The 11641-nt window shown below is 39.9% G+C and overlaps 1 protein-coding gene across 1 annotated transcript in view; it reads right to left on the bottom strand.

Moving 5' to 3' along the window:
- Cntnap4 (contactin associated protein family member 4) overlaps positions 1–11641 on the bottom strand; it is a 282335-nt gene that overhangs the window by 192403 nt on the left and 78291 nt on the right. Inside the window, exon 3 of the mRNA XM_028892756.2 lies at positions 2003–2196. Within this exon, the coding sequence (XP_028748589.1) occupies positions 2003–2196 (194 nt within the window). The remainder of the gene's footprint in view (positions 1–2002; positions 2197–11641) is intronic.

Below are 11641 nucleotides of genomic sequence, written 5' to 3'. Positions count from 1 at the left end.
GTAGATTGAAATAGATGAAAGATAGATGGATACTAGAGACAGATGATAGATAGATAGATAGATAGATAGATAGATAGATAGATAGATAGATAAAGATGATACATACATACATACATACATACATACATAGATGATTGACTGATGATAGATATGCTCAAAGAGCTGATGGGGCAGGAGGAAATCACTATTGTATTGTATTGAAAAGAATATATTATAAAATATTTGTTTCATTCATGTAGTCATTCATTATTTTTTGGCAACATTCCAGGCACTACTGGACTTTGAAGGTGTTCAGGTAGGACTAAAAGGCAGTTTTTATTGACAAGCAACTCACACTCAAGATGGGGAGCCTATGAAAAAGCCAGCAGATTACAGTGTGGTCTAGAGACCAGTGTTCCTTAACAGTTTTGCGATAGATGCTCTTGGTCCTTCTGTGGTTTAGATTACTAAAAACGTCACACAGCTGGCATTTCACCCTGAATACCCCCCTTTAAAAGTACTAAACAAGGAAATAGCAATGCCTGCATTTCACTTTTCCCATGTCTAATAAACAGAAACACACATTGTTCACAATGTAAAAACAGTGCCCAAACAATGCATTTTAATTAGAGCAGCTAAATACTAGCAGGCAGTAACCACTAGTTTCCTAGTTTAAAATCCAATGCTTAATTGAGAAAAACAGTAAAAGATAATCCAAATGTCTAGTTAAAGTAAATACCTCATTAAGCTTTGGTGTTATTGGTTCATCATTGCTATTCATTTTAGCCTCCGTTTGAATGCTTCCCATGGAATTAACTGAACCATAATACCCAGTTGTGTGAGATTTTGTTTCTTACTCTTATACACAGCTTCAACTTGCTTTGGATTTTAAAGTAGTTTTAATAATGATAATAATAATTTTTAAAAAGCAATGCTCACAGGCAACTGTTCTCTCTACAGAAAAGACTATGCACATTTCTCCTCGATTCAATTTGCGTCAATAAACACACGCCTAATGACCACCAGGAGCTTTCCTGACACAAAGGTAAGCAAATCACAGTCCATTTCTTCAATGAGTTTATAATGTGCAACTGATTCCAAGAAGTTTGAAAAGAGCAGCAACCGACAGGTCAAAGAAAATTATCATCATGTGCCCAAATAGGCTTCCAAATTATCCATGTGCTGAGGATGTTCATTAAGTTACTCATTTTCTCCAATTCCAGCACTTCAGCCAGAGCAGGGAGACCAGTTCTTTGATTGCAGTATGTCATCTCTAGCTCACATAAGAGCCAAGACATGCTTTCTACACCGACAAAGAATTCATCTCTCTGCATCATCAAGCAAACCTCCTTTAGTTTCCTTTATCAAGGGATATGCAGTCACTGCAGAAAACCCACCCCACTTTATCACAACCTGACGCTCTCCTGCTTTCTGTCTTAGAGAGCTGGCAAAACACAGCAGTATATCCATTTATTAATGGTATGTGTGTATGCATTTGATATATGTAATATATATAATACATACACATATCATATACATATGCATATATAATCAACTATATAACTTCAAACACAGTTCCATATATTAGCCTCTATCTTCTCTATCTTCAAGAGAGAAAGATCCAGACATCTCAGTCATCAGACCAAACCAAATAAATACTTTTGACTGGCTTCATTGATAATATAAGAGCATCATGTCATCTTATAAACATAGTATTTTTAGACAAGTCTTACTTCTTGAGTTTCTACACTTTTTAATGGCCTGGTAAGACTTTTTGTACCTTCTGAGGAATTTACTCTTAGTATATTCATAAATTAATTATGCATATTTTCCCTTGAGAAATGGTGTCAGAGTCATCCTAAAGGTTCTATGGCTGCTTTATATAAGAGACTTATTAACAAGTTTCAGAATGACTGTGCTTCCAGCCCTCCATCCACATGCGTGCACACACACACACACACACACACACACACACACACACACACACACACAAAGACCCATATATTTTACTAAGAAAACATACCCAGATGCTGTCTTCTTGTCGGTACTGTTTCCAGTTCCTTCCGCTGTCACTAAACATCAGGAGATAGCTGGTCACCCAGTTGGAGCTCCCATATCCACCTTGGGTGGCCACAGATGTGACCTCCATCCTCTCTCCAAGGTCAATCTGCAGCCATTGATATTTGTTGGACACAAGTGGAGACCAGCCACCAGCTCCTTTTGCAAAAATAGAATAATGGGAAAGAACACATTAAAATTCCATGAATGGAGTGGAAATGCTGGTAGACTGTATGGAATTCAGAAAGATTCTCAGGATATGGAAGGCCTCATAATTATATTAAAACATAGGAAAGCAGAAATGTAGTAGACAAGGCTAGACCTGTGCTGGTTGTGTAATTTAGAGGTATTAGAAGTTTCCTGGCACTGGAGAGAAGTTAGGAGGTCTCATTGAATATTTTTAAATGTTTTGTGTGAAAGGTCATGCCAACATTTGGTGCCAGAGTGCTCACTGCCCATGGGCATGACTGAGTAATCGTATGTGGCCTTTGGTCTGTCTCTGTTCAGGGAGAAAATATAAAGAAGAAAGTCTTGGTGTTGGCAGAGCTAACAAGCCGAGTTTAGTTGTACATTGCTTGGTACATTGCTAATTGTTGAATAACAAAGATGTTCAGGGTGTTACAGTCTTATGAGAGGGGCAGATGTTGAAAAGCATGTTTGAAATATAGCCCCAAAATCATTAATGGTAAAACACTGTTCAGGAAACCACAGCGTAAGAAAAGATGGAGGTTTCTGTGCAGTGGGAGAATGGATTGGGTTTGCACTCATATAAGGGAAGATGGCTACATGTGCACTTTTGCTATCTTTGTGATTAGCCACAGTAGGAGTGTGTAAATCACAGACTGGTAAACTGTACAAGGAAGCACCTATCCTGCACTGAGACAGTTTCCCAACGTCCCAGGCCAGATCTGAAGGAGGAGGAGGAGGAGGAGGAGGAGGAGGAGGAGGAGGAGGAGGAGAAGGAGAAGAAGAAGAAGAAGAAGAAGAAGAAGAAGAAGAAGAAGAAGAAGAAGAAGAAGAAGAAGAAGAAGAAGAAGAAGAAGAAGAAGAAGAAGAAGAAGGTGTGTGGTGGGGAGGATGCTAGCAAATTGAAACACCACAAATAAGCTGCCTCTTAGCACTTGTGAGGGGACCAGGAGAGTGCAATATATATTCAAGGAAAGAAGGGGTGGTGCAAAAGATGTTGTGCAATATTTTCTTCAAAACATTAAAGCAGTGCTCATGTCTCTTTTATTAAGATGTTTTATTTCTCCCTTCAATATAATTTGGAAATTACTCCAGTTCTTAAATTACTCACTGAATATGTAAGATACACACACACACGCACACACACACACACACACACACACACACACTCATGCACACATACACAGTTATTATTAAAAAGAAGTCACAAAATAGAGCTCACACATTCTGGAATACAATATCCAGGAGCTGGAGAAATGCCTCAATGGTTAAAAGCACTGGCTGCTCTTCCACAGGATGCAGGTTCAATTCCCAGCATCCACATGGTGGCTCACAACTATCTGTAACTCTAGTTCTAATGGACTCAATGCCTTCTTCTGACCTTCCACATGTTAGAACATGCATGCAAGCAAAACATAGCCATACACACAAAACAGAACTTAAGAAATATGCTATCTATTCCATGACTCCCCAAACAAGACTAATCACCTAGGTTTTCATCTCATTCCTTCCTTTGCAGCCACCTCAAGGCTTTGGTAATAAGATCTGAAATTTTAAGCACAGATTACCATCAATTCACACACAGTGTGAGTCAAGCATTATTTTTATATTTATGAGCTATTTATGAAACTTTGAATATAAGCATAGTTCGAAGAAACACTCCCAAAATATCACTTTTATGTGTGGCATACATGCCATTATAACACATGCAGGGACATACCCCGTGAATGACTTTTTTAGAAGACATAAAGAATCTGTTGATGAGAACACAGTGAAACTCTGAAAGGACTTTGTTCTTACTGTTACTTACAACTCCAAACAAGAGAAGGCTACCAGGTAGGGGCTCTGGGATAATGACATCCCAGGATGGTATAACAAACTAAAGCTATAAAAGGGGGTTCATGTGTGACAGCTGGGATGAGGGTTACTAGGTTTTGTGAGCTTCCAGTAAACTGATTAATTTGAATAATTTCTCTAGAAGAAATTCTGGGCTGTGGGGACTGTTTCTAGCCACATGGTGCCAGGTTTCCCTGTGAGTAGGGCTGATGCATGGTGACCCAAATGTTTAGAACCCAATAACAGAATGGGATGGGGCATAAACATAATCAGTTGCTCTAGGCAAACTGGTCATTTATCAAGGCCTCAAAACTAACTCAAAAAACATTTTAAAAAATTATAGCATTATCCTCTCTTGGTGGTATCTCAATAATTCTTGCTTGCCTTAGGATATGGTGCCCAATATTTATTACACTATACTGTCTTTAGAGCAAGGGGGTTGAAAAGACAGCTCAGCAGAGGACCCAAGTTTAGGTCTCAATAATCCACCTGTCCTGTAGTTCCAGCTCCAAGGGATATGGTACCCCTCTGGCCTCTGTGGGCACTGTACTCATGTTCACAAACATACACACATATATGCATAATTAAAAGATAATTTTAATTGGTAAAAAATAGATACTTTTTCACAATTCCTTCTTTTCCTTCCTTTCTTCTTTCTTTCTTTCTTTTTTTTTTTTTTTTTTTTTTTTTTTTTTTTTTTGCAAACCATTAAGTAGAATGGTATTCTACTCCACAAACTGGAAGTGCCCAGTCATCCTTTCATAGATCCAGGATATTTCAGGATATTTATACAGCAAATAATTTTTTGTAGGTGTAGTTTTATTTTTCAATTTTCTCTGTATTTACTCTTAAAGAATGCATGTGACTGGGGGCTGGGGAGATGACTCACTAATCAAAACACTTTCCACACAAAACTGAGGACCTTCATTCAAGTCCACACAAATCTAGGAATGGTAGCCCATTTCTGCAATTCCGGGACTTTAAAGGTAGAGACAAGAGAATACCTAGAAGAGTTCAGGCCAGCTAGCATAGTGTATGTAGCACTAAACGAAAGACATTGTCTCAAGCAAGGTGGAAGGTGAGGACCAACACTTGAGGTTGCCCTCTGACCTCTACATGCAAATTATGGCACATGCATACTCCAACACACACACACACACACACACACACACACACACACACACACACACGCACACACACACGCGCGCACACACGCACACACATACAATTAGCTAATATGCTAATATTTTTATAATGTGACTTGGGAGTGGAGGAGTCCTGTTGGTCCCTAATCCCAGCAACCTTGATTCAATTAGAGTAGAATGCTATTCATACTTAAGCAAGAGAACTTTCGGGGTAGACATGGGCTGTGTTGAAATAGGGGTGGCCCAGTGCTGTGTGTCTGGCACTGCTCTCTGCTGTCCACAGGAAGTGCTCCTACTCTCACAGTCTCTTTTCAACATAGGTATTATTCTTGGAGGATCTGCAGCACACCCTCTGTAGAATCCACCACAGACATCTCACTGGGTCATTGAACCCTCTGTAGGAACTGCTCCCATCACATTATTCTTATATCCAAGCCAGCACTTTCTCCACACTCTATTCCCTGGCATCCAGTGAGGCGGCAAGTGCTGTAAACAGAGACATATGGGTACCTCTCATTGTCAGATATGACAGTAAGAATCTGTAGTTCCCAGGAAACATATGGGAATGAAGATCAGAAATCCTTAGCTAGCAGACAGCAGCAACAACCTCCTTCCCTGCTTACCATGGACCATATTTTTTAAATACACGTGCATGATGGAGACAGTGAAGGGGTGAGTATGTCCATCCATTGTCCTAGTCAATCTCTTTTCTTCCTCTGGGCCTATCAAATGCTTGGAAGCTGAAAGTCATTGTAGAGCTGGATTTAACCAAGCATCTTAGGTCCTCCAATTGCTGTAACTGAAAATCTCTCTGAATTTTAATCATTTCTCACAGTGAAAACTTAGGAAAGAGGAGGTGCCCACAGGCAGCTACCATCTCACTTTGGAAGTTCTGCATGCAGAATTTTGTCTCTATTAGCTTATACTTCCAAGAAAATGCTGACGATTTTGCTTCTTATTCTTTCTAGTTAATTATAATGATCTGAAGTTGGTAATGAGGTTATGTTGAGAATTATATTTTCATCAGGAATATCACAGTACTTATGCATCATTTCAGGACATCTTTATAATTCTGTATTTAAAAAACAAACAGGAGAGATGCAGAGCAAGGTAAATGTTCAGGGTGATCCGAGTGGGTTAAAATTGGATCATCAATTCTCATCAGGAGTAAGAGGAACCCCTGAATGACCGCTCCCTCTTCCCAGCATCACTCACAGTTACAGTCCCACAAGCCGACTTGAAACATTGGCAGTTAATTGACCTTGAACATTTCAATTTCTTACCTGTGGTGAAAAGGTACTACTGGTATGCAAATTAAGCTATCTCATTAACAAGGTACACTGATAAAGTAATGGAAACTCTGATGCTCCCAGGCTTTACCAAGTAATTTCAGTAGGATAAGTCAGCCACAGGGGATGAAAAGATCCCCGTTGGGTTTTAAGCTGCGAGGCTCTGCAGTGGTACATGACGGAATGCGCTTGTTAGAACTTTAAGAAAAATGTTGAGTAGCAATGGAGAAAATGTGAGATAGAAATGGATTCATCATTGGCTGATCTTGGCAGCCTTTGATGGCAGGAAGGGACAATGGTGACATGAGATACAAATGGCACTGCAGCTGAGGGTCACACTGTACCAGCCCTCTGGTCACTGCCCATCTATCTAGCCTCCAGAAGACAAACCATCAGCACAGCTACTTTTTGTAATAGAGAACATGATGGCTAACTCCAGCAAATTGAAAACTCTGAATTACTATAAATAAAACACTATAATGAATTCTTTATTTTGTTTATTAACTAAACCTTTCAGCTGCTAGTCAGTGTTATTTGTCCTTAATGTGCTTTTAATATGCTAATATATTCAACATCACAGTAAGCCAATACCTATGAAACTAAAGACCATCTTTGCCTAACTCTATCTATTTTGAGGTTACTGATAGTAAACCTACCCAAGAGTCCTGTCCCTCCATTTCATTCTCTCTTCACATCACAGGCTTTCTTCTCCAACCCCATCTACCTGTTTCTCCATCCTTAGCCCTGATTCTGAGACTTAGCATAATCAAGTGCCACATGTGCTTCAAATAGAAGCATTTCTCTTTTATTTCTTTTTAAAAATATTTGCTTACTATTTTATGTGTATATGTGTGCCTGAGTGTATGTCTGTGCATCACATATGTATAGGTGACCATGGAAATCAAACAATGGGTTCAGATACCCTGGAAATGGTGTTATAGGCAGTTGGGAACCACCAGATGTGGGCACTAGAGCCACACCTGGATCATCTGTAAGAACAGCAAGCACGCTTAATCACTGAGCCATCTCTGCAGCTCCTAGAAACATTTATGAACTCTTCACATTACAACTTGGAAACTCATATTTTAAGGTCATCCCCCCTTAATAGAATTCCTAAATATTATAGTATTGTCATGAGAATTCAATTTTTTAAAGCCTATGAAGTGCCTATTGATTTCCCCACATTCAGAAATTGTGACAGTCTATGCTGGCTGTAACTTTCTGGGTTGTGAAACTATTATTATTGCTATTGACTCCAAGCAAAGAGTTGTCGTCACAGTAAAGCTGAGCTTTAAAAATGTTTACTGGTCTGACAGATCTATGGGTCTGAACATAAATATGTAGAAGGTAATTTACTCTCAATCTGGGCCTTCTTTTTGCAGTGGGTAGTAGTTAAGAGAGACACTCATAACAGCTGAGAATAAACTGCTGTGAGGGCTCAGCTGAAGATGGGACATCTATATAACCGCTCCCCCCCCCCAATGCTTAGGAAACTCTGTAGAAAATGGGGCATAAATAATGCAAGAGCTGGAGGAGAGGGTAAGTCTTGTGAAGTGCCGTCTTCTGAACATGACATCGCTGTTGCACTTATGAACGCTTGGCAGCTGTGACACCTGCACAAGACCTTCACAAGAACAAGCTAGTTATAAATTCCAGCATGAGTGGGGGAGGGGCTACACAACAAAATTGTGGTGTCCCACACCAACCTGAGGAACCATTGGCAATGACTGACTGCTGGGGGAATGTCTTAGTTAGGGTTTCTACTGCTATGACCAGAAACCATGACCAAAAAGCAAGTTGGGGAGAAAATTGTTTATTTGACTTATACTTCCATATTCCTGTCCATCATTGAAGTAAGTCAGGATAGGAACTCAGAAACAGGGCAGGAACCTGGAGGCAGGAGCTGATGCTGAGGTCATGAAGGATACTTCTTACTGGCTTGCTCCACATGGCTTTCTAAGCCTGCTTTTATAGAATCCTGGACTACCAGCCCAGGGATGGGACCACCTACTATGGTCCCTCTCCCATCGATCACTAATTGAGAAAATGCCTTACAGCTGGATCTCATGGAAGCATTTACTCAACTGAGGCTCCTTCCTCTCTAATGATTCTAGCTTGTGTCAAGTTGACACACAAAACCAGCTAGTATGGAGAGATCACTTTTCTTTTGTAGTATGGCTATTGGTAGGTTCCCTATACCTAGTGGATCCATGTCAATAAGGGCAGCACTAACTGGACTTAGTGGTTTTAAGGGAAAGGAGGTGTTAGTTGCCCAGAAATAATTAGAATGGAGATAATAGAGTGATGTATATGATCAAGATACATTGTATACAAGTATGAAAATTTAAATAAATTTTAATAAATAAATATTATCTTTAATAAAACAGTTGGCTGTCATTGCCTGTTTATTGTTCTTATAGTCTTTCTAATCCCTTTCCCACTATGATCCCTGAAGCATTGAAAGGAAAAGAAGGAATATAGATTGAACACTCTGAAGTCTCTCTATTCTCTACACCTTGAGCAGTTGAGGGTTTCTGTGATAATTGCCATCTACTGTAAAAAGAGGTTTCATTAGTGACAGTTGAAAGGTACAAGAGTCTATGGGTACAGCAATAAATCATTAGGAATTGATTGAATGAAACAGCATTTTCCAGACCAAACAGGGCAATGGCACGTATGAACTCACAGTGTCTGTAACAGCATGCACAAGACCTGCACAAGACCTGCAGAAGCTCAAACCAGAGAAAACCCTGACATGGAAGGCAAAGGTGATCATGAAATCCCAACCCTTAGCCAAAGAGCTATGGCAATTGATAGTTGTTCAGAAAAGAAGAGTCTGTTTTCTTTAAAGGTGTGGCACAAAGCAGGTTCTCCATGTTCTGATGGATGGCCCCATGCCCAGGAAGCTATGAGCAGCATAAATTGCACTTGATGGTTATAAAGAGAGAGAGAATACAAAATGGGGTAGGTGGTTAGGGAAAGGAAGGATGAATATGGGAGGAGTTGTCAGAGGGCTAAATAGTATCAAAATACATTGTATAAAACTCTCAAAGAATAAAGAAGATAATTAAAAACTACTTAGTGACCAAATGATTATACAACACAGCATTTCTTTGAAATGTTGCCTACCATGTTTAGATTCCCACAGGACCTGCCTCTGGAGCTTATGTTCCTATGAGTTATAATGACAGACAAGCAAACTAAAGTGTGTCCAGTGTGTGTTCTATAGGCTCTAAAGAGGAATTTGCAACTGTGTTAAAATTCATTTTCAAAATTATCTAATAAAATAAACTATATTTTCACATTTCTTCAAATGTGGCTTAAAAAATATTAGAAAAGATAGTAAATTTTCCCAGTATTACACAATGTAGTTTTGTTTGTTTGTTTGTTTGTTTGTTTGTTTGTTTAAGACAGGATTTCTCTGTGTAACAGCCCAGGCTGTCCTGCAACTCTCTCTGTAGACCAGGCTGGCCTTGAACTCACAAAGATCTGCCTGCTTCTACCTCCCAAGTACTGTGATTAAAGGCATGCGCCGCCGCCGCCGCCGCCACCGCCGCCATCACCACTCTGCTTTTTTTTTTTTTTTTTTTTGCAATATAGTTTTTAAGGGATGAAAATTTACTTTTAAATTAAAACTTAAAATTTAAAAGAAAGTTATTATTTTTAAAAATTATTCTAAACTCTTTATGACACCTCTCAGTGATAAGTTTTATCCTACTACTATGTTGAAATAATATAAAATTATTTATATTTATTATAATTATATATATTATTTATATATCAGTGTTAGTTAATTTTAAGTAGCCTGACTGACTGAGTTGTGTTTATGCCTTATACATCCAATGTCCAGTTATCAGCATTTAGTGCCGGGCTGGGAGGGACATCTTCGATTTCAGGAAAGTGACAGGAAAGATAACTCTTGGTTAGAGCCCTAAAATGTAGGTGAGAATGTGCTTCATTCCTTATTCATATTTAAGATAGGATGGCAGTCACTTCCTGTGTTTATCGGGGAGGTGCCATGCCAAATTAATGCAAGTAGAGACTACAGAGAGGGTGGGTCCAATTTCTTCCTCAATGGATGAGAACTCAGGACACAGACGTCGAAGGACACAAGGCACAAGTGACCACAGGTGAGCGGCACTGCTAGCCACCATTAGGACATCTACATTTCTAGAAAATAATTGCCTTAATTAAAAGTGTCACAGGAAGGTTTCCTTCAAGGATAATTACTTCTTTTTTCCAAGTGGGATCTCACCTATATTTCCCCAAAGAGTCCCCATTTGCCTGATTCATTTTGAACTTGACATTAAATTACAAAAAAAAAAAAATGTACAGAATAGAAAGAACATGGTGCTGATATTTGTCTGGTTCCATTAAATGGTATGTGTTGTCCAGGGAACACTATTTAAAGTCTTTCCATGGCAAAGTAATTCTTTTTGCAGGAAGAAAATAACACTTCGATGATAAAGTGTAGACTGCTGCTGGTCTCTTCTTGAGGTCGTTCCTGGATCTTGGCATTGCCTGCTCTGGTCTCAGACTGTTTCTGGAGTGGGCAGATGACCCTAGGCAGGGCCAATGAAGCAATGGTAGAGTGTTGAAGGGGCTATTAAAGAAGATATTTCTCTGCTGGTGAGAAGAGGGGATGCCAAGACATAGAAAAACTTATAGGAAGCCTAACCAAGTGAACCCAACAGAGAAGCAGAGGAAAAGAGAGAATGTAAGACCAAGATCTAATGATGGGGCCAGGAACCCTGGCTCTGCTCATTGAAGCTTTGGTTTTGTGGGCTGTGCATTGCCCTCTACTTCAACAGAAGCTACTCAGGACCACTGCTGCAGCCACCTCTACCTCCTCCTCCTCCTCCTTTTTCTCTTCATCCTCCCTCTCCCTCCTCTCCCTTCACTTCTGCCTCCTTTTCCTCCTCTTCCTCTCTCTCTCACTTCATCCTTCCCTTCTCCTTCCCCCCATTCCTCTTCTTCTCTTCCTCCTCCCCCTCCTCCCTCTTCTTCCTCCGCCCTCTGCCTCTCTGCTTCCTTCTCTCTCTCCCTCTCTCTCCCATTCTCTCTCTCTCTCTTTCTCTCCCTTTCTCTCTCCCTCCCTCTCACCCTGTCTTCCACCCTCTTTTCCTTCCTCCCCCTCAGTCCTGGTCC

Source organism: Peromyscus leucopus, chromosome 5, assembly GCF_004664715.2.
Source record: "Peromyscus leucopus breed LL Stock chromosome 5, UCI_PerLeu_2.1, whole genome shotgun sequence".
Taxonomy (NCBI): domain Eukaryota; kingdom Metazoa; phylum Chordata; class Mammalia; order Rodentia; family Cricetidae; genus Peromyscus; species Peromyscus leucopus.
This window is presented reverse-complemented; position numbering and strand designations above follow the sequence as displayed.